Raw genomic sequence first — 24,713 nt, forward strand, 5'->3', positions numbered from 1 at the left:
GACGAAATTTCAAGCAAAACCGCTCAGTCACTGAACAGTGTACTTGATGATGTGTTCGAGTTCATGGTTCCATACGAAAGATTGATTCAACGATGATGAGTCATTGCGATGTTTCCACCTCCTGAGATAATTTTCGTAAGTTCAAATGATTCTAATGAAGACAATAGGGGAGCATTCATGTATCTAATATAGAAAAAATATAATGAAATAGATAGTATAGAGCCTTAAACAAAAACGTAATGAGGTTAGCTTTCTTCAGTAAAGAGAGTGGACACTTTGGTAAAGAAAAACTTGATAAAATAATTTAGTAACTCTATTTTTCCTTTTCCTATATTTACTCCTAGAAATTCTATATATTCTTTAAATAAAAACATTTTCTTTTTATTTATAATTAAACCATGTCTAATAAATTCTGAAAAGAGAATTTGTAAATGACCTCTATGTTCTCGCCTATTTTTACTAAATACTAAAATATCATCTATATAAACTATAATAAATTTATTATGTTTACTGAAAATACTATCCATTTTTCTTTGAAAAATACTAGGGGCATTTTTTAATCCAAATGGCATAACTAGCCATTCAAAATGTCCTTCTGGGCTAGTGAAGGCTGTCCATTCTATTGAATCTGGGTGCATTTTTACTTGCCAAAAACCGGATTTTAAATCAAACTTACTAAAAATATTACAATCTTGAATCTTATTTATTAAAATTGTCTTATCTGAAATATTATAGGCATCATCTATTGTATTATCATTTAATCTTTTATAATTAATTACCATTCTACTTTTTCCTATAATAATTTCTGAATGTTTTCTAACTATAAAAGCTGCTGATCTGTGTGGACTTTCTGATTTTTTAATTACTCCTAATTTTAATAAATCTTTTATATGCATCTTAAAATCTTCCTGATCTTGATTTGTAGCTTCAATATTTTTTGTTTTTATTATATATTCTGGATTTTTTATTTTTATTTCACAAAAAACTTTATCTTTTTCCCAATATTTTAATATATTTTCTCCTAAAATTTCTAATTTTTCTAGTTTACTAATCATATTTTCTATGTCTTGTTCTGTTACTAACAGATTATATATTTTTTCAATTTCTACAAAATCTAAACATATTTCTTCTTCTTCCTTAAAGCTTTCATAATATTCTTCTAAAAAATTTAAATTTTCTAATTCTTCTTTGCTTTTTTCAAAACGTCAAAAAGAAAATAGTAAAAAGCTATTCTATCAAATCTTACTTTGTCAAACAGTAAGATTCTTTACAAATTTTTCAAAAAGAAAACAGTAAAGATTCTACTTTCCGTACAATAATTGTTGATTTTTTCTTGAAATCTTGGACAAAAGTCTTCAAGTGATTGGGTCTAGTCTGAAAACTCTTGTCTGTCACCATAACTTTTTGTCAAATGTCTGAATGAATCCTTATCTTGTTTCATAATTGTGTCTGCCAATGCTGTCTAAAGAGTCTCCTCCGTCAATACATCCTTCTGGATTATCATCTTCTTCTGAATTATTGTCTTCAAAATTATCCAAATCTTTTTCTTGTTCAATTTTCTTTTTGCCTTTATTTTTCTTTTTAATCTGTATTTTCTTTTTCTTTGTAGTACTTTGTTTAACTTGTTGCTGTATTTCTTCAATTTTCTCAAACATTTCTTTGATTCTTCTAATATCTGATTGAGAAATCTGTTCTGGATCTTGAGCTGATTGAAATGATTCTGGAAAATTAATTGGACTTTTCTGTTAAAGATCCATTGGACTAATAAGTCTAGTAGCAGAATTTCCAGTCTGCTGTGTCTGGTCTTCAGAAATATTTTTATTTTCTGTAACAGGATTTTCAGCCTGTTGAGTCTGATTAAATTGAAAAGTAGGAGAATCAACAGTCCCCAGAGTCTGTTGAGTTTTTGGTAAGCCCAGAACCATAAACGGATTTGATAAGTCTTTACCAGCTTCCGTTTGAGCTGGACTAGCTATAGAATTCTTGGGCTCTATAGTACCTGCTTGTGTCTGAACAATTGGATTTGAGATCTTTAAATTAATGATTTCTTGTTCTAATTCAGAAATTTTCTTTTGTAAAACTAATTTTTCTTGTTGTAAAGACTGATTGGATTCATTTAAAATTTTAAAATTCTTAGTCATACATTCACAATGTTCACAAAACTTAGAAACATAATCTAAAGGCTGATCTTAAACATTCTTTAGAGAAGGGGCAACAAAATAATTAATTCCTAAAAATTTTCTACATTCTTCTAATACTTCTGAAATTGAATAAAATCCTTTATAAAGAGGATTTGGAAAATTCTTTATACAATCTGAAACTTCTAACCAGGTATGATAAATTCCTGGAAGTCTTCCTTGTAAAACAACATAACACTTAAATGTTTTATGGTCTTGACTAAAATGTTCTGAAAGAGCATTTAAACATGCTAAAAAGTATTTTTGGTCTTTAGGATTCTTATTATAAGAAATCCATAGATTATCTAAAATACATTTTTCTGATTTTGTAACTGAAATATGGGATAATGTCTTAAAGCTAATATTACTGTTTGGAAAACAAAGTAATTCTACATTACCAAATCTTAACTTATCATGAGTCTGTGCTAAATTAGTCTGAGATAATGATGAACTTGAACTGCCAATTGTTGGCAATCCTGGCCTGGACCTCTTGGTCTTTGCATCTGCAAGAAATAATCAATCATATTCTTTATTTTTAATTATTCTACTTAAAATATCTGCTATCTGATTATCACTACCTTTAATATGTTCAAAATTAATTACTAATCCAATATTAGTAATTCTATCTATAAAATTTAACCATCTTCTTCTATTACTTCTTTTATTTTCTAATTTCATTTTATTAACAAAACTTACTATTGCTTCACAATCTGTTCTTAAAGTAATTTCTTTTTTAGAAATAATGAATAATTCAAAAGAATCTAATGCATAATTAACTGCAAGTAATTCTAAATCTATGCTACTTATATTACCTTTTTCTTTATAATTTCCAGCCCCCTCACAATGAGGGAGCCCCACCTCGATTTTTTTTTTAATGTGTGCGAGCCCCCTTCGATGTGAGGGGGTTGTCAATTGTGCTGTGTGCCGAATTGTGCACACAACACGGTCCCATTTCGTTTTAGACGATAAAGGCATGTTGCTTGAAACATGGAATTTTCTACACGAAGTCCAATACTCCTATCCCCACTTTTATAGAGTTTTCTTATATAATATAATTCATGAATGCAATAACTTTTCCCACTATATGTATATGCAAAAACACAACAGAGGCAGAAAGAATTAAGTGAACATGATTTTTTTACTATTGTCTTCAAAAAAGTTGCAGCAATCTAACAAGGTAGGATAACGATGTGCAGTTATTTTTATCTTGTTTAAATTATATTTTTTTCTATGTTGTCGAATTATTATACTTATGAAAGTTAAAGATGTGATATGAAATGTATAGCTATCTGGTACCAAAAATATGATATGTAATAAGCTCTTACCAATTTATAAAGTTATGATAAGGGTATGATATTTTTGACACATGTTTTACATATTTTTATTTGGAATTGCATCATTATTTTTATATCCTATTGAATATTCTCATGTATTCACCCTTTCCCCCTATTCTTCATAGGTTAGAACGGTTCATTGATCGACGGGCGATGAGATGCAGTCGTGGTGCTAGGATTTTTGGAACTCAATAAATTAAATCCGATGTAATGTGATTGAAGATTTTATTTCCAACAATTAGTTGTACTTATTCATGAACCATTTTCCTTAAGGAATTAGACAATTTATTTGATTATGACATATAGTTAGGGATGGTAGTGGGCCGAGCCGAGCCGGATCGGCTCGTTAACTCATGAGCTCGGCATGGGTCGTGGCGAGGCGAGTTCGGGCTCAGCTCGTTGCTCGTGGATAAGCTCGGCTCGACCCACGAGCTCGTGTACTCACGAGCCCATGAGCGGCTTGTGAGCTCGTGAATTTATTTATTTATTTATTATTTTTTTTTTTTGCAAATTTTTCAAATTTTATTGATAAAATTTTATTTTTTTCCCACATTTTTGAACGAGCCACTCGGCGAGCTCTACGAGTCGAGCCCGGGGACCCCCTGCTCGGCTCGAGTTCGGGCTCGTCATTTGACGAGCCGAGCCGGCTCGACCCAATTGACATCCCTACATATAGTATATGTTATTATGAACCAACATCTTATTCATAGGCCATGACATAAAATAAATTTTGTTTGTAGATTTCTCATATTAAAATAACTGCTTGTTATTTAACTCTACATGACGCTGGTCGAATTTGACATATTTAAGTAGTTAATTGAAATTTTATGCTTAGCTCTTGTTTGATCCCTTTTTTTTTTTTAAAATACATTTTTTTCCTTTTCTTTTCAACCACACGTTCTTCAATAAAATAATATTATACTCAAACCCAAAACTTTTTCTTATTTTTAACTGCACATTCTCCACATATTTTTCATCAATCAATTATTCTAAAATGCATTTTAAAAAATAATAAGGCTCAAACAGGCTATAATTGAGGAAAACATTGTGTTAGGAACCGTTGCATTAATTATGCCAGGAAATTGAAAATTTCCGTTTGTCTGCCACCTGTGTTAAATTCGTAAATTAATTTGCATGCCAATTACGTTCCTAATATTTAAATTATAAATTGGCTACGTGTATATCTCACATGGTTTGAGAAATGATTGTCATCTATTTGAATTAAGTGCTCCAAAGTAGGAATAAAATATTAATGATATACGTCACTAGACTAAGTCGCTAAAATTGCTCTTTTTTTATTTTTTTGGTACACGTTAATGCTGAAATCACTCAAATTTTGCATAGAATTGAACTCTATGATGCATTTAAGAATTTGAGATCTATCCAAACATGTTTCAATATATTGTGGTATTGGAAAATTTCATGAAAAATTGACCGAATCAAACATGTTCTAAGAGTTTTTGGAGCCCATAAAACATTGTCCTGGACACAAGGCATATAATGACCCAGAACGATTGAAGATTGAATGACTTTTTCCCGAATACGGACCCAAAAGTTTTAAGCTTGAAATATATTTTTTATTTTCCTAAATGATTTTGGTACTAAGACAGGAGATTTAATGGAGAGCCGAAATTTTTGAACTCAAAGACTTTGTCCCATATAGGCAGGAACGGACACAAGGGGTAGCATGGAGGGTCATGCGATCCTCCTATATTTGCGCAAACTCAACTTTTTCTTTCTTTCTTCTTCTTCTAATTTTTTTTTCCTTTTTTTACAACCATTAAATTTTCTATATTTTGTCAAAATTTCGTAGTCGTTAAAGAGTGTCAAATAAAGTTGAAATATTGTATTCTTAATACCATTTCAAAGTGCTCGCAAACTAGTTTTCTAAGCCATTAATAGCATGCGAAATGGCTAACCTTAGAAAATGTTATTGCTTGTCAAAGTATGATGTTTTAAACTAGTATTTTGATAATATTCTAATTTTAAAAATTCTCTGACATTTGTACGATAGACAAATTCGCAAATCATCTAAGTTATCTCGAAATTTATTTTGAGACTACATTTTAGATATATCGAATGGTTCAAACATATATAAAAAATCGTTAAAAATGTGTCAAACATGCATTTTCAAAAAAATTGAACTTGTCTTTTCTTTAAAAATTTTCAATCATTTCATTAATATTTTTATTTTTACACGAATAATTTTCTCAAAATAATTTACATCATTTTATTTGGAAATTTTACATGAAATATGACATTTTTTATTTCAAAATTTTACATCAGAAAAATCATACTCCATGTAAATTCTAGGATGTAAATTTACATGGGGTATATAAATATATATTTCCAAATTTGAATGTGTCCTTAATTAAAAGTGTCTGCGCTCGCTACTGCATGTAGGAGAATGATGCAAACTCAAAAGTTTAACGTTTGGAATATATTTTTATAATCTGTAAGATTTTTGAGTACGATAGGAAATTTGAGGGAGACTCAAAACTTTTGAATAAAATTGATCAAATGCATCTATTTCTAAAAGTACTTTCAAAAAAGTACTTTCAAAATAGGAAGTTCTTTTAGAATTTAGTTTTCAAGCAAAAATTAAAATATTCTCTCCAAAAATTTCTTTTATAGAAAGCAAAAGTAAAAGCAAAAGTCATATTAAACGGATCATAAATGACTCATTTAGTCCTTGTTTGGGGTAAATTAAAATTAAATTTTTGGGATAATTATATTTTCAAATAATATTTTTAAAGAACGTGTGGTTAAAAAAGAAGGAAATTTTTTGAATTTACATGTAATATTATTTTATTGAATAATTTGTATCTGAAAAGAAAAGAGAGAAAAATGCATTTTAATTTTAATTGAGTCCAAACAAGGTACCTTAATTTATGAACAATAGTATCACTTAAATTGATATTTGAACTTTAATGCTGTTAAATAGAACTATTCATTTATAAGTCAAGCAAGTTATATCCATCCAATGTTGAACTTTTATCTCTAAATTTCAATCTAAACCAGAATCTTCTTTATACATACAAGAAAGTCTTACTTTAAACTTGCCTGTCGGCGGCCCCACAACGTGTTCACCACTAATCATTCATTCATTTCAAACGTTTTAGCTTTTGTAATTTTAGTGGGGGATTTGTTTAAAAAGCCTAGTCAACAATAATATTTGGTAAAATAGGCTATCTCAATACTTTTTGGTTAATTAGCCTTTAGTCTATTTATAATGTGTTAAAAGTCTTAAACACCTTTCATTTGAAATATCTAAAATATCCCATCTGAAACAAAATTTTACCAAATTGTCCAAACTTAAATGCCCATTTTTATTCTGACTTTTCGTACACAATTTAAACCAACAAGTAAAATGGCATACTGCCTTTTAAACGATTGAATGCCATTTTAACTAATATCATGTTTGTATCACTTTATATTTTTTCGTATCCACATAAAAATTAACTAAAACAAGTTTTAACTATATTTCGAATGTTATTGAGTGTCCGTGATCCAAAATGACATGTTGTCATTATAAATCACTTGATGACATTTTATCTAAAGTAAACAATTTTTCACTAATTTATAGTGAAATCGAGACCCCATAATCCAAAATGTCATACTGCTGTTTTAAATGATTAGCTATCGTTTCAACTAATTTCGTATCTGTCTCACTTTATTTACATTCGTATGCACATGACAATGAATGAGTGGAAGTTTTCATTACACTTAGACACGAGTAACGATACAAAGTTCACATGATAATGATCAATACTATTGTTCTGTGGATAAAGTGAATTAGATATAACTACGAACGAAAGTAAGTAAGTTAATTTCGATTATATTCTAATTATGAGATAAGATATTCAATAAATTGCCTCGTTTAACTTGTACAAGTCTTTTAAGATGTTCCAAGTCTAATCGACTCGTTTTGTAGTGAAATCAAGGCCTCGTCATCCAAAATAACATGATATATTTAAAAGGCTAAATAATTTAAATTCCAATTAAGAGATAAAATACTCCACAAAATATCTCGTTTAAATTGCGTAAGTCTTATATGATGTTCCAAGACATGATCGATTCGTTTTGGAGTGAAATCGAGACCCTATAATCCAAAATGCCATGATATCGTTTTAAATGATTGGGTGTTGTTTCTACCAATTTCGTATCCACTTCACTTTATTTTCACTTCTATGTACATGAAAATAAACGAATGGAAGATTTCATTAGATTTGTCCCGAGTATCGACATAAAGTTCACGCGATAATGACCAACGCTATTGTTCCATGAGTAAACTGTATTAGATTTAGCAATGAACGAAAGTAAGTAAATTTCATTATATTCTAATCATGAGATAAGATATTCAACAAGTTGGCTCATTTAACTTGTATAAGTCGTCTAAAATGTTCCAAGTCTTACCGACTCATTTTAGAGTGAAATCAAGGCACGTGACTCAAAACAACATGATATCAATGAAAAGTTAGGTTTCGTTTCAACTGTTTTTGTATTCATTTCACTTTATGTTCACTCGTATCCTTATAAAATGAATGAATGCAACTGTTTACTACATTTGGATATCAAGAACCCTAATCTAAAACGCTACTGTTTTAAATGATTGGGTGTTATTTCAACTAATTTCATATCCGTTTCACTTTATTTTCACTCGTATGCATATGACAATAAGTGAATGGAAGTTTTCATTACATTTGGACATGAGTATCGATATAAAGTTCACATGATAGTGACCAACAATATTATTTCATAGGAAAATTACAATAGACTTTACTGCGAATGAAGATAAGGAACTCCAGTTTCGTTATATTTATTATGAGTTAAAATACTCAATAAATTAGTTTGTTTAGTTTTTAAAAGTCTTTGTTTTGAATTATTAACGTTCATAACCACTTCAAAGTTTAAGGATGAAAGTTTCAACTACATTTCAATGTTATCGTCGACACACTGATTCAAATTATAGCAAGTCACTCTGTAATCCGATTAAACTGCACTACACTACACTACACCTGACAATAAAGAAAAACGTAAGTAACAAGTGTGGTATGCAACGCATAGCACGTACGGTCATTTGATGTGTACAAGTCATGTATGATATTTCAAACACTGTTTTACTAGTTTCAAAGTGAAATCGATACCTTATGACTCAAAAAGGCATCTGATCATTTTAAACGTATGAGTGACATTTCTACTCATTTCATGTTCGTTTTGGTTTATTCATGCTCGTAACTATTTGAAAGTTTAAGGATGAAAGTTTTAACTACATTTCATCGACACATTGGTTCAAACTATAGCGAGTCACTCTATAATCGGTTAGAAACTAAACTACACTACACTTGAAAATAAAGAAAAACGTAAGTCGCAAATATGGCATGCAAAACATAGTATGTGTAGTTGTTCAATGTGTACAAGATATGTATGATGTTTAAAATACTATTTTACTAGTTTCGAAGTGAAATCGATACCTCGTGACCAAATAAGGCATTTGGTCATTTTAAATGTATGAGTGATGTTTCTACTAATTTCGTGTTCATTTCGATTTATTCATGCATGTAACCACTTGAAAATTTAAGGATAAAAGTTTTATCTATATTTTATCGACACATTGATTCAAACTATAGCGAGTCCCGCTATAATTCGGATGAACACTACACTACACTATACTTGACAATAAAGAAAAATGTAAGTAGAAAATGTGGTATGCAAAACATAGTACGTGTAGTCGTTCAATGTGTACAAGTCATGTATGATGTTTCAAATACTGTTTTACTAATTTCAGACTGAAATCGATAACTTGTGACCCAAAACGGCATCTGATCGTTTTAAACGTATGGTTGTTGCTTAGGGTTTAGGGTTTAGGATATAGGGTTTTGGGTATATTGTTTAAATGTATGGTTACATTTATAGTATTGAATGATATTCCGAACATTAATTTACTAATTTTATAATGAAATCGAGACTTTTTGACTGAAAACGGCATATTGTCGTTTTATTCGTAGGGGTGCCATTTAGGGTATAGGATATAAAAAAATATCGAATATGTAATCATTAAATATGTATAAGTGAAATTTGAACCCTACAACTCAGAACTACATGTGATCATTTTACAAGTATGACTGCCGTTTAGGGTATATAGAAACCGTTTAGGGTATACAAAACATAGCATGTACAATCATTTAACTTGTATGTTTTATCTATGATGTTCCAAACATTATTCTTACTCGTTTCAGAGTAAAATTGATACCACATGACTCAACACAACATCTAATTATTTTAAACGTATAGCCAACATTTCTATTCGTTTAGTGTTAGTTTCGGATCATTCACGTCTATAACCACGTGAAAATTTATGGATGAAAGTTTTTATTACATTGCGACGTTGCTATCGACACATTTGTTCAAACTATAGTCAGTCAATTCATAATCCGTTAGGAAGCCACACTTCACTTGACAAAAAAGAAAAATGTAAGTAATAACTATAATATCCAAAATATAGCACGTGTAGTTGTTTAATTTATACGACTCATGTATGATGTTTCAAAACATGTTTCACTAGTTTCGGAATGAAATCGACACCCCATGACCCAAAACGACATCTAGTCGTTTTAAACACAGGGTTGCTATTTAGGGTTTATGTTTTAGGATATAAGGTTTATGTTTTAAGATATATGGTTTACAAAATAGAAAAACATGTAATTATTCAACATGTAAAAGTCATGTATGATGTTCGAAACACTATTTTATTAGTTTTGGAGTGAAATTCATACCCCGTGAGGCCAAATGGCGTCTGATCATTTTAAATGGAGGGTTGTCATTGGGGGTTTAGGGTACAGGGTTTACGTTTTAGGGTATAGGGTTTAGAAAACAGAAAAACATGTAATTGTTCAACATGTACAAGTTTATATGATGTTCAAAACACTATTTTACTAGTTTTGGAGTGAATTTGAGATCCCTTGACCAAAACCACATGTTATCATTTTACATGTAAGGGTGCCATTTAAGGGGTAGAGTATACAAAAATATAGCTCGTGTAATCGTTCAATATGATCAAGTGAAATTGAGATCCTGTTACCCAATATCACATGTCATTCCAATACTTGTTTCTTAGTGAGATCGAGGCATCACGACCCAAAATAGCATGTTGTCATTTTAAATGTATAACTGTCATTTTTCCAGACTGGATAAATTTGCATAATTAATAATATAATCTATTTTTCCATTGCATAAATATATAAGCTATCATAAAAATTGCAGTTCTGTTTCAACTCTACTACTTAATGTTTGAATAAAACATTCATTCAATGGAAAACATTGCAAAATTTCATAGCTACACTAGTCAACATCCATACACCTGTTCCGTAATCAATCATAAAAATCAATACTAACTAAACAAAATCAGCATTCATGCACTTGTTTTCCAACTAAATCATATAAAATGTCCCTATCTAGATAAAATTAGCATCTAAGTCTTATATCTTTCGACTACATAAATTTGAAAAATATATGAAGAAAACAATTATGTTAACTCGGTCATCGAAGGCGAAATATATTCCACCAAAATATATTATCATAGATACATTGGTCAAACTATAAATATAAATGAAAATTCCCACTAATATGCTTATTGTTTCCATCACTTCTGCATTCCCAAGACTAAAATTTGAGGTGACAAAATACTCTTAAAAATAGCAACTTTAGCATAGATAAGATAAGATGAGCAAAATAGTTCTAAAGCAACACCTACAAGTTATTCCCGTTTAAACTTCACACGAGCTACTACTAAAGCACCAATTACATCTAATCATCAAAATATACCAATTGCAAGAGATAACTGCCAACTACCTACTGACTAAATGCATACTCCTGCAGAAGTAAATTCTCAAATAACGATGAAAGAGAGAAAAATGACCATGAGGATGTTCTCAAATCAAATGCCAAAATTAGCATGGACCTTTTTTTGGAAAATTAAGCTAATGCTTGTGCCATCAAATACGAACCGTTAAAAGGCTTTAGTAAATGAATGAATCAAAATTTCAAAATGCCCTTATTTCATTACAGCAAAAGTAAACAACTAATCAAAATACTACCATCTAACAAAATTAGCGTCTAAATCCTATATCATCTGATCACATAAAATTGAAAAATATACAAAGAAAACAATTATTCAATCTTATTATCGGATATAAGTTTTACGTCTAATCCGGCTGACAAAAGTTCTATAAAGTTGGTAGTGTATATTCTATAATCTCATTGATCGACAAGAGATAACTGCAAGCTACCTACTGACGTGTCCGTTGCTTATCTCTGCTCATCATTCAATTGTGCGGTCAAAAGCTTTTCTCCCTCAAATATCATCTAATATTGCTTAAATATAGTAAGTCTATGAAGGGAGCGCATTTTTGAAGGTCTACCTTTAATTTTATCTTCAGCGGGAATCACAAACTCAAATGAATGTTCCATTTCTACAATAAAGAAATCACATACTAAAATGAGTGCTCCATTTCTACAATAAAAGACACAAAATGATCATGTTAATTAATCAATGAACAAATATAAAAATTTTACAATAATGTTAAATGATATGTAGTACAATTCATTTTCAAAAATAGAAAAAAAATAGGTGACATTTTCAAAATTACATAAACGGCAGGATGCAATTTTTAGAACTATATAAACTTCATGGTGCCATGCTGGAAAATTCAACAACTAACATATCAAATATCACAATCTCAACCAAGTAAATGCAATTTACATCAAAACATGCAAAACATTTAATGCCATTTAAACATTTAATGATGGAAAAACATGCAAAACATTACCATATATTAGTTACAGTAAAAAAATCACGATCTTTTATTACTCTACCATATTCCATTTAATGCAAATTGCAAAATAGTATCAATTTGCTAAGACTTCAATGATATCACAGAATATCTATTTCATTACACTAATATTGCAACTAACATGACATTTAAATATTTTCAACAAGCAAAGACTTAAATATCTAATTTTTGATAGCACTTTCTATTAAATTGCCATCTTTGTTTCCACTTATCAGCTCAACACTAATTAGAATAAAAAAGAATCATATGTTGCAATTTTCAAAATCACCTACGTTATTTACTTATAAGCCCACATGTATATGTTCAATATCTCATACTCAGAACACTCTACTACATATTTTTTTATCAATTTGCTTATATATCTACATCATGAAAAATAAGTAGAGAAATAACATTTTTTCAAATTTGCAGTTACAGGAAGAAAGTTGAATTGTTAAGTATTTTTGGTGTAATTCGAAGCAATAATGAAAAATATGATGAGAAAATTGAGTTCCAAAAGTTAATCACAACATACAAAAAAATGAATAAATTTAAAGGTCTAAAAAAGCTCACCCTATTGGTAGAATTCTTCCTGGCACAAATTTCTTTAATTTTTTTTTTGGGGCATAAAATCGTATTAAAAATGAAAAATTGAGGAATCATTCATACCTGAGAATAGCCCACTGTGAAATTGGTTCTTAGAAGTGGTTATTCACGTATAGGTACTTTTTTTTTTGCGAGTTTCGATCTTGGAAAAATTGATGAAACCTTCATACCAAATTCTTCATTTCACTCAAGAAGACTAAGGAAATCGATTTTCAATGGTAGAACGATCTAGAGATGAAGAAGACAAGAAGAAAAATTAGGGGGGTTGGGGATTGTGAAGAGAGAACAAAGATTATGGATTTAGGATTCTGGAATTCAATTGATTTGAGAAAAGAAAATGGGGAATTAAGTTTTCTAGTGATGTTGAATAAGGGTGTTTTAGGTAGTTTATAAATCCCCTTTTAATATATTTATTTTAAAAACATTATTCTGGTCAAAGGCTAAAATTCCAAAGTGTATTATAATATAGGCTATTTGACCCAATTACCACTTTTTTTTTAGTAATCTTGTCAAATTTTGTTGAATAAACGACATCACCTTTTTAACTGTTACAACAAAAGGAAATTGAACAATTAAACATAAACAGAAAAGGAAAAGGAAAAGGAATGAAATATCTTGGCAACCTAATGCGTCTGTAATTTACCTCCATTATTTTATTCTATGGTATGCAGATTTTTCAACGTTCACACCTTAAACTAGGTGCCAACCAGGACCCAAAGACCACAGAAAAGTCACTACACTTGTTAGCACTTAACTCCAATTTACAGAAGATTCAGATTGGTTTTGTGTTTTCCAAAGTCACACGGAATGGCAACTTACTGATTCCTTGATCCAAAAAAATGTTGCAATCACAATTTACCGTTGCTCTCATCTATTCTTTAACTTTTCTCAAATTGTCCGTTGCAGAAGATACACTTTCTGCAAACCAAACCATTCGCGACAGGCAGATTTTAGTTTCTGAGGGAGAAATATTCGAGCTGGGATTCTTCTCCCCTGGTAATTCCAATAGCAGGTTCTTAGGAATATGGTACAAAACTACTCCGGATGTTGTTATTTGGGTTGCAAATAGAAATATTCCCATTATAGACTCGCAAGGGATCTTGTCCATAGCCAGAAATGGAACTTTACTTCTTGAGAGAGGCAAAACCATTATCTGGTCGTCAAATATATCAAGTGTTGCATCAATTCCAGTTGTACGCCTCTTAAACACTGGAAACCTTGTAATTATGAACTCAACTTCTCAACAAAACTATATATGGCAGAGTTTTGATTACCCGTGTGATACCAGGTTACCAGGAATGGTACTGGTAGACTACCTTGGACAAGGTCAAGATGAATATTTGACGTCTTGGAGAAGTTCTCATGATCCGTCCATTGGAGATTTTTGTAAGTATTATGCCCTAAATCCAATCAACTTTGGACATAAATACTTTTATATATAATTAATGCAATTAAATGGCAGATCTATTATTTAATTAATAGACAATTAAATAAATAATAGAGTCTGTAGATTCAAATATTTGTAATTTGTTAATCAAAAGGAGTTGTGATTGTGAGATACAAATTATATCTGATTGAATCTTAAATCATCCGTGGTCGTAAGTAATAACGAGATACGGATATCGTTATTACGGATAGACCATCGCGTGTAGTATTTCTTACTTGTGAAGTAAGTAGTTGATCTCACAAGTTAAAGTGTGGTGACACTTAAATGAACACGTGGATGTTTTGTTATAGAACAAAACATTGGAGACCCATCGAGAGATTCCACATGGATAACTATCTGAGTGTCAGTGGTTAATCTCTAACGTTCGGTAGTGGAATTGGTCCTTTGACTTGAGTTCGTCATGGTACCTTATATGAGGACAGTCATACTTTGGCGGCGTTGGATGTTGCTCTGAAAAGGGCCGCTAATACGACATCGTTCGGGTACGTCAAGAATCGTATGAAGGTTGTGATTGATCAATAAAGGATTCGTCACTCTTAGATAGTATGAGATTATGATCTGCGTTTCATTCAATTAAGTCGATGATGAAATCCTTGGCCAATGTGTACTCATAAGTTGAAAAGGAGTTTTCGACTTATATTGACTTAATAGTGGAGTGAAAGATATGATTGATGATCGAGATTGACACAATTCCATATCTCGTAATTGATCGGATTATATTGACGAAGGGATTATAGTTTCACGGTAAACGAACGAATTTGGTTTTGTCATACCACGTGACATTTTCCGTCACATGTATTGCTCTGACACATTGCTAGATGTCAATCAGGGACGGCGAGTGTGAATTGACGATAAATTAAAATGGTGTTTTAATTTATCAATTTTAATTAGATCAAAATAATATTTCACGTCGTTAGGTATCGTGGTCGGGAACCTAATGGGTCGCACGCAAAAGAGAATTGGAAGATTGCAAATTGTCAATTGGTTAATTTAACAATCGTTAGATAAATTAATTAAATGAATTTGTTATTTATATTCCCGAATTAATTAATTGGATTAATTAATTCACGGATCGGGTTTAATTAATTGGATTAATTAAATATTGGATCGGACCGGACCGAGTCCTTTTGGGTTTATATAAATACATAGTTAGGGTTTGAGGTCCATATGATTTTTCATTATTCTTGCTAACACAAGAGAAAACCCTAGAAGCTGCAATCTTATTCTCTGTGTGGATCACCGTTGGAGGCTGGACAATTGGACAGCTGTAGTGGTGAATCAAGGTTGATGGAACGAAAAGAAAAGCAAAAAGATTGCAGATCTGGAAAAGGTACAATCTTATCACAATTTCTATCTAAACACAAAGGCGATTCTTGGTGGGAATCGAAAATTATTTTAAATTCCGCTGTGCATGTATAAGTAGATTCCCAACAATTTTTCCGACAGGATTGAATATAATGGTGGCCTAGTTGAAATGGTTGTCTACCACGGGAAGATAAAAAGAAGCCGCCGCAGCCCATGGAGTGGGCATTACACCAGTAATCTCCCTTTCATTCTCACTACACCTTTTAAACCAGTTTTGGTATTCAATGAAGACAGGATTTCACTCTATGATAACAGCTCATTAATCACGAGATTAACTTAAGACAAATCAGGCTTTATCCATCGCTATACTATGAATGAGAGCAAAAATGGGTGGAATCTTGTTCACACTTTTCCACGCGATTCTTGTGACAATTATGCTCGGTGTGGTCCTAATGGTATCTGCAGAATTAGTCAGGTACCAATATGTGAGTGTCTGAAAGGATTCGCCCCAAGATTTCAGAAGGATTGGGACGTGCAAGATTGGTCCGGTGGATGTGTTAGAATTACGCCAATAAATTGCCAGAATGGAGACGGGTTTCTTGGGGTGGAAGCTAACTTTCCTCATAGGTTCCAGTTTCAATTGAATACTAGTATGAGTTTCAATGAATGCAAAGCTCAGTGTTCCAAAAGCTGTTCCTGTACAGCTTTTGCTACCCCTTTTATAGATGGAATCAGTGGCTGTTTGATGTGGTTTGGGGATTTGATTGATATTAGAGAGCCTCCTGAAGCAGATAGCAAGGTGAACATCTACATTCGTTTGCCAGCTTCAGAACTAGGTAAGTCTTCTGCTAATCACTCTTAGTTTCAAAGACATGTATCTACTCGTGAATGTAGAGAATTTCGAAACCATAAAATGGAGTAGTATTTTTAGGGGGATTCTGTTAATCACTTTAGGATTCCTATTCAAGACAACTGCAGTTCCTTTTCGGGCAGTCATAGGACGGACGTGAAACTCATGTATACTAATCGCATGTTACACAAAATAGCCAATTTCTCTGTAGTATAAAAAATTTAGGTCATGTTGTATTCTGGATCATGTATACTAATGATGCTCAGCCTAATCATTGATCCGGCCAATGCACTGAGGTTGACTGGTTCACATGAGATCAGGGCAAGTGGACCTGCGTGGGCCAGTGCGCAAACCAAGTCATCTCATGGTTGGGCCACCTATTCCAGTCTAGGTTCTACAAATATGATCATATGAGATTCATAAATTTAACCTAATATTTTAGTTCATATTGATTGAGATAAGAACAGAATGTTCATATACATCAATAGAAACACTGTCAAGTATCCATATTTAACTTGGAGCTTTTTGCCGGTTGAAATTTGGAAAACTCGATTTTTCCTGTGGGTAAGGAGGGTCCAAAATAGAGCAGAGTTGAGATCCTTCGCCATGTTAGTTCTATTAACTTCTAAAAGCCAATATCATATTAAGCAACCAAATTTTATTATCAAGATTCAGAAGGGGCACATGAGAAAAAAATTAACTAATACTATTTCTTGTAGTTTATATCAGAAAGCCAGAAACTCTGGATAACCAGTTACATTAAAAAAGGTTTCACGTGGAGAATAGTTACATCAGCTGCTCTTTTTCTTTGCAGAATCTAACAATGTTTTAGGTAAGAAAAAGAAATGGCCCACAAAGATAATATTCATTTTGACTGCTGTCGGAGTGCTTATCTCTGCTTTAATCTGCGGAGGCATACTTCTAAAGAGAAGACTAACAAGTAAAGGTAATGATACTTATCCTCTGTTCTTTCTCACAAAAGTTTTATCACGAGCTCAGCAAAGTGCTTAAGAATACATAAATCACAGTAAGCATGCATTAAAGCTCTAAGGCAATAATTTGTTTTCTAGGAGAAGAAAGGAAAACTGAAGGCCTAGAATTACCTTCATTTGGTTTGGCAACTGTAGCTACTGCCACGGATAACTTCTCCAGCAAAAACATGATAGGTGAAGGTGGTTTTGGTCCTGTTTACCGGGTAATTTCTCTAGCGAAAACAGATGTGGTGCCTTTTTTCTTTGTACGAATATATCACATTAACATTTGTATCTTTTATTGCATATTAAGGGTAGGTTATCAGATGGACAAGGAGTAGCAGTAAAAAGACTGTCCAAAACATCCAGACAAGGTATTGAAGAACTCAAAAATGAAGTGAATTTGATTGCCAAACTCCAACACAGAAACCTCGTCAGATTATTGGGATGTTGCACTTAAGGAGATGAAAGAATGTTAATCTATGAGTACTTGGAGAACAGAAGCTTGGATAATTATATTTTTGGTGTGACCTAAGAAACCCTTTATCTGATTAATATGTTCTGTAAATCAATATGCTGGATCCAAGGGGATCAAACATGTAGTTTTAACAATTAAAACTGTGCAATTCTGTGCAGATCAAGATAAAAGGACAATATTGTCATGGCCCAAGCGTTTTGACATTATTATGGGGATTGCTCATGGATTTCTCTATCTTCATCACGACTCCAGATTAAAGATTATCCATAGGGATATCAAAACAAGCAATATCTTGCTAGACGAATATCTAAATCCAAAAATATCGGACTTTGGCTTGGCAAGAATTGTTGGAGGGGGTCACGATATAGAAAGAACAAAAAGAGTTATTGGGACATAGTAAGTTTCAGTTTCTCGTTAACATTAGTCAAAAAATTAATTGTTTGCACAACATCATATGACCCTTGATCAATAACTTTATACAGTGGCTATATGGCTCCTGAGTATGCCTTTGATGGAAAATTCTCAGTAAAATCAGATATCTTTAGCATGGGTGTTGTCTTGTTAGAGATAGTGAGTGGCAAAAAGAAAGTTTCAGATACATGGATCACTGTGATAGCCTTCTAGGACATGTAAGCAGCGCGAGCAAATTGAATTTTACTTTTATTTGTAGCTTTTGGTACTTTATAAATATATCTCTACTAGTTTTCTTGCGAGCTACAAAACTCGTCTAATTTGATCAATTTTCATAGGCATGGCTCCTTTGGAAAGAAGACAAGGCCTTGGAACTAATGGATGAATGTTTGAAAGATTCATATGTTGAATCTCAAGTGAAGAGATATATACACGTGGGCTTATTATGCGTTCAGAAACACACAGAGGACAGGCCATTTATGTCCAATGTGCTTTTTGTCCTAGGAAGTGATCAGGAGGGAGCAAATTTGCCTGATCCCAATGAACCTGGATTTTTCATGGGAGGGAGTTACAATATTGAAGGATCTTGTAAACTGCATTACAATAATGAAGAAACTAGTAAACCAGAGCCAAATTCAAATGCAGTGAGTATGACTGATATAGAAGCCAGATAGAGAAGGTTCAACAGAATGATAATTTTGCAGAACATGCACATAATCATGCTAATATAATAGCACTGTTGTTAATAGAGTAATGCTATGTACTATGTAGCAATAATGGTGCTACACATGGGTCTAGTTTATTTTTTTAGTTCTTTTTTAATTAAAATTGAGGTTATGTATCTTTCCTTTAAAAAGCAATTCTTTGAGGAAAAGGGAGCTTTGTTATTTGCTGTAGCCAGTTGGTTTCTTTAAGGTTAATACCAGCCAAGTAAAGAACGGAGAAAGATGAGAAATCGATTCTAGGTTCTTGAATCTCAGTTGGTGACAATATGGACAAGCGAATCCAAAAATTTCAAGAGTCAGCAAGTTGGTTACTTTCCGATGTTCATACTTAAATTTCATGTGTCTTAATTTCTCGAAGGAACCAATGAATTTTGGTATTTGAATACTGCCTCCGAAATCATTTCCCCTTAGGTCCAGTCCAGTCCAGGTAATTCAAATGCTGCATCTCAAGCAATGCAGGGCTTTTCTTTTCTCTCGAGGGATGATAATGAGTAATATTCTCGTGACCAGTTATGTTGCTACATGCCACACCCTTCCATTTGCAGCATCCACTTTTATCTTTGTCACTTCCCAAGGACGAGAGAGTCATAGTCGTCTATAAGGCCTTGATTAAACTTGAAAAGAGCTCGTCTTTCCAGAAGCAGAGAGCGAAGTCAGTTTCATGCACAGAGAAGATACGAATAACAATAAATTAAGTACTTTAAGTACTTTGATAATCCCTATTTACTCCCTTTTTTTGTGATATCGTGTTTATAGTGAAATTTCTGAGTTCTAAGTTCTTTGATTCAATTAAAAATGATTTATCAAGACCGAAATCTCCTATTCTTGCATTCTTCAATTTCATTTCTTTAACAAGTTTATTCGAATTTTGTTAATGCCGAAATACGAGCCTCACTAATGGTGGCTTCTTCTCTCCTAACAAGTTCCATTGTATCCTTGAGGAATTTTGCTTTCCGCAGTGAATTAAAACGTGGACCCTCCTAAGGAGGCCAATTTTTGGTCTGTTCAATCAGACATTCATGTGCACACAAGTTCAAGATTCGAAGTGCTATTCCGGTTCTTGATTTGCATATTGTGTGCTCGTACGTGGAGAGAATTTCTATGCTATACATGATTACAAACTTTCAAAGTGTAGCCATATAACTTTTGTAAACTTGTAGTTTTTCCTCTGATACTTTAACCTTTTCCAATTCATCACTTTAAGCTTTAATTTCTTATTCATCTAGTTATCATTTTTGGCAAGTAAATATATGATTTCAATGTTCCCTCAAAGGAGAACACGAATCAACTTTGATCTTCCAAAATGAACAAATGGATCCCACTCAAAATTATGCCAAAACAGCCCTAACAAGCCATTTTTTCTCATCACACGCAACTTCATATCTACTGCAAGTTTTAGTTCGGCTTAAGTTCATGTATGGGTTGCTGTTCTTCCAACTTCATCAGATTCCATTAGGGCCATTGCTGTAATGTACTAAAACAAATTACGACGAATTATATCAACTTTTCCTGTGTGGAATGAAAATATTTAAGGGGAAAAAAAAAATACTTGATAGTTGCTTGATTTACAAGCATAAAATTCATTACCATTTTTCCCATAAACTTTACGTAGTTGTAAGAAAAGACACGTTAACTTCATTACCTTTTTTTCCCATGGAATAAACCCCACACTTGATGTGGCTGTAAGAAAAGTCGAGTAAACGTGTTTGACAAAATATTGATTATTTATGCCACAGATTGAAAGTAAGTGTTGAAAAGAAAATAATGACATTGACATTAATTATGACTATGAGAGGTTTCTAAGACATGTATCTTAGCCAGATAAGAAATGGCGTGTGAAGATTTTAGAAACTGAAAACTATGTTGAATAAAAAAAAATTTAGGTAATGTTCGTTAGCGTATTATGAATACTTACAAAACTCGGTCCAATCATCGATTCTGACGAGGCACCAAGGTTGACATGTTCACAAGCAATGGGGTCTGGCCATGTAGCTTATCTTGGAGTCTTGGACCAATTTGCAAGTCGGTTGCCTGTTTAAAAGTCAGACCAATGGGTCTGGTCCAGATTTTACAAGTTTGATCATGCCAGACTCATGAAATCTGTATTTTAGCTCGTATTAAATATAGATAAGAATGGAGTGTTCATAAAAATCAACAGAAACAGTCCAAGTATCCTTGGTTCGATTGAGTTTCGTTATATTATTTTTATGAACTTCTAAAGACTAACATCACTCTATGGAGCCTAATTTTATAATCAAGTTTCATAACGCAGAACTTGAGGGAAAAATAACATCGACTGATGGGGACATTTTCCAATATCCCCGATCATCACATATCCCGACGACTATTTTTTGATAAAGGTATAAATCCATCTGCGGTGTTCTCGAGCATGACCATCCTCGAGATATTAGGCCCGACCACATCTCATGCTGCTTCGCGTATTGCAAACATTTGTCCTCGGGCATAGTCCTCGGGCACGTCCTCCCCTCACTACTAACGATTGTTAACCCTTTAGAATTCCTACGCAATTAGGAATCTTAACTCCCACAAGAATCCTATCTCACGTATAATTCTGGAATTCAACCAACTCTTTAACTATTCAGGACTCCAACAGATGAGGACATCCAGCTAGTTGAGTCCAATTAGGAGAATGTCACTTACTACTATAAATACAGAACCTTGAACCATTATTCAGGTACGTTTTTCATTGTTCTCCAGCACATAGCCTCACGCATATATTTCCTTTTCTGACTTAAGCATCAGAGGGGCGATGAGAACACACCTCGTTGCCTTTGTTTCAGGTACTGGAAGATCACGTTCGTGCTCCTCATCAGTCATCAAGCTCGAGAAATCTACAGGTACGATTTTTGGTAGCATCATTGGCGCCGTCTGTGGGAAACGCTACCAAAAGCCATGGTAAACACACGTTCAGGTCTTCCACCAGCAAGCTCATCTGCTCCAAACCAATCTCCTCCTGAGGATATCTCTGTTCCTCAAGAGGAATCATTAGAAGTGCCAGAGCCCCAGCCGGCAGTCGTCACTGCTGGAGCCTTTGAAGAGCTCAGACAACAGGTCGCCACACTGACTCAGCTGCTAAGTTAAAGAAATTCGTATCCGTCACCCACACCAGTACCCCAGGGGGGTTTTATGGCTGATGCTTGAGCTTGAGCTCATGTCCCTGACCATGGCGGAGCAGGGGCCTCGGGTATACCACATGTGACCTCGGCCTCGAGATCAGTGACCATGGAGTCCGGGGAACTCGCTAGGATTATTCGAGAAGGAATTACGGCGGGCCTACTTCAGGGCAACAAAGGGACGACAAGATTCAGTCCCAACACTCCATTTACTCCCGAGATATTAACATTCCCCTTGCCAGACAGATTTAAGTATCCTAGGATCAAAGAATATGATGGGACCACCGATCCAATCAATCATCTGAACATATACACGGACGTCATGAATCTACAGGTTGCACCAGATCATGTGATGTGCAAGGCCTTCCCGTAAACTTTGACGAATGCTGCTAGGGATTGGTTCTCAACCTTAGAGCCCAACTCCATAGCCTCATTCTCAGATTTGGCGGACAAGTTCTCCGCTTTCTTCGCAAGCAGCAAATGCATCAAGAAGACAGCGGCTTCCCTCATGCAACTTAGACAAGGGCAAAATGAGATCCTACGTGACTTAATGACCAGGTTCAATAAGGAAAGACTTCAGATTCCCGACCTACACATAACTGCAGCAGTTTCTGCCCTCACATATGCTATAAAGTGCGAGGCTTTCAAGATGTCTTTATCCAAAACTCCACCAAAGACAGTCACCGAGCTTCTTACCCGAGCCAAGAAGTACATAAATATGGAGGAAACACTGAACCCGAGAAAGGTTGGACCATCCCATGACAGGGTCGAGCATAAAAGACAGCATGACCCGAACCCCTGTGAAGAACAGCATCGAAAAAAACAGAGACAGGACGCCGTTCACGCGTTTAAATACGTCAAAGACCAATATATTGATGGAGATCAAGGATATGAATGAACTGAAATGCCCTATCAGAATGAGGTCACTACCCGAATCCAGGGACATGAGCAAATACTGTGAGTTCCATCGGGACCATGGGCATACCACAGAGAACTGTAAGGCCCTACAACGAGAGATTGAAGCCCTTATCAAAAGAGGACTCCTGAGCTCCTACGTCGGTAACGACAAACGCCCGAGGAATGATCGTGGCAGGGAAAAAGACCTTGAGGCAAAAAGGGATGGTCAACCCACTGATGGAACCATCAATATCATCATTGGAGGTATTGCCTCGGGAGGAGACTCCAATAGTGGAAGAAAACAATATGCCCGACGATATGTCTCGACGTCTGGGATGCCTCATGGAAAGCTGGAGGATATTACTTTTGGGACCGGGGACTTAGAAGGTGTATCACTTCCACATGATGACGCCTTGGTAATCTCAGCGATTGTGGCCAATTTTGAAGTGAAGAGAATCCTGGTTGACAACGGGAGTGCGGCCAATATACTTTCACAAGAAGCTTTTGCCAAAATGGGAATCTCATCTCACCAGCTCAAAGCGGTTAAAACTCCTCTCCAGGGGTTTGGTGGAGGAGTCATCACTCCAGAGGGTGTCGTTAAGCTTCCACTAACTTTGGGTTCTGGCCAGAAACAGGTTACGGAGATGACATCTTTTCAAGTGGTACGTGTCTCAATGGCCTATAACACAATTCTGGGAAGACCACTCCTGAACAAGATTAAAGCCATTGTGTCCACCTTCTATCTAGCCATGAAGTTTCCAACAAATAATGGCATTGGGGTTGTCCGTGGAGACCAGATAGCTGCCAGACAATGCTATGTTGCCAGCGTTCGGGAAATAAATAACGACGTCATGCAAATCTCGAGGATGGATCCCGAGGATGGACAACAAGTCAGACTTGCTCCTGTTGAAGAATTGATGGAAATTGAGCTCGAGCATGATAAGAAGGTGACGATTGGTCGGGATCTTGACGTCACCCTGAGGACAGAATTTGTTGGTTGCTTATCTCGTAACATTGACATTTTGCCTGGAAGGTTGAGGATATGTTAGGGATAGACCCTAAAATTGCAGTCCACATGCTTAACATTAGCCCAGGGGCCAGGCCAGTAAAACAGAGGAAAAGACAGTTTGCCCCAGAACGTCGGGAGGTCATCCGCGAAGAAATTAACAAACTCATCAGTGCTCGATTCATTCGAGAGGTCCAATATCCCGATTGGCTTGCCAATGTTGTTTTAGTGAAGAAGGCCAATGGTAAGTGGAGAGTCTGCATTGACTTCACAGATCTTAATAAAGCATGTCCAAAGGATAGTTATCCCCTATCGCGGATTGACAACTTGGTGGATAGCACGTCTGGACATAAGCTATACAGCTTTTTGGATGCATTTTCTGGTTATCATCAAATCCTCATGGCCGAGGAAGATCAAGAAAAGACCTCATTCATGGCCGATTCCACCATATACTGTTATAAGGTCATGCCTTTTGGTTTGAAGAATGCAGGGGCAACATACCAAAGGCTCATCAACAAAGTCTTTGCTAACTTGATTGGAA

General features: G+C 34.1%; 3 protein-coding genes across 3 annotated transcripts in view; all 3 read left to right on the plus strand.

Annotated features, from left to right (window-relative positions):
* Positions 1–13,703: 13,703 nt before the first annotated feature.
* Positions 13,704–16,040, plus strand: LOC111395097 (G-type lectin S-receptor-like serine/threonine-protein kinase At4g27290). Its single transcript, XM_023021110.1, has 2 exons — positions 13,704–14,330; positions 15,831–16,040. The coding sequence occupies exons 1-2, from the start codon at positions 13,788–13,790 to the stop codon at positions 16,038–16,040; spliced, it is 753 nt and encodes a 250-aa protein (XP_022876878.1). The 5' UTR covers positions 13,704–13,787.
* Positions 16,041–16,049: 9 nt separating this feature from the next.
* Positions 16,050–24,713, plus strand: part of LOC111395099 (G-type lectin S-receptor-like serine/threonine-protein kinase SD1-1) — a 100,058-nt gene continuing 91,394 nt past the window's right edge. Inside the window, exon 1 of the mRNA XM_023021112.1 lies at positions 16,050–16,536. Within this exon, the coding sequence (XP_022876880.1) occupies positions 16,071–16,536 (466 nt within the window). The 5' untranslated portion in view covers positions 16,050–16,070. The remainder of the gene's footprint in view (positions 16,537–24,713) is intronic.
* Positions 18,512–19,127, plus strand: LOC111395712 (G-type lectin S-receptor-like serine/threonine-protein kinase At4g03230). Its single transcript, XM_023021845.1, has 2 exons — positions 18,512–18,628; positions 18,749–19,127. Exons 1-2 carry the CDS (start codon positions 18,599–18,601, stop codon positions 19,082–19,084), a joined length of 366 nt encoding a protein of 121 aa, XP_022877613.1. The 5' UTR covers positions 18,512–18,598; the 3' UTR covers positions 19,085–19,127.

Source organism: Olea europaea, chromosome 6 (assembly GCF_002742605.1).
Source record: "Olea europaea var. sylvestris chromosome 6, O_europaea_v1, whole genome shotgun sequence".
Taxonomy (NCBI): Eukaryota; Viridiplantae; Streptophyta; class Magnoliopsida; order Lamiales; family Oleaceae; genus Olea; species Olea europaea.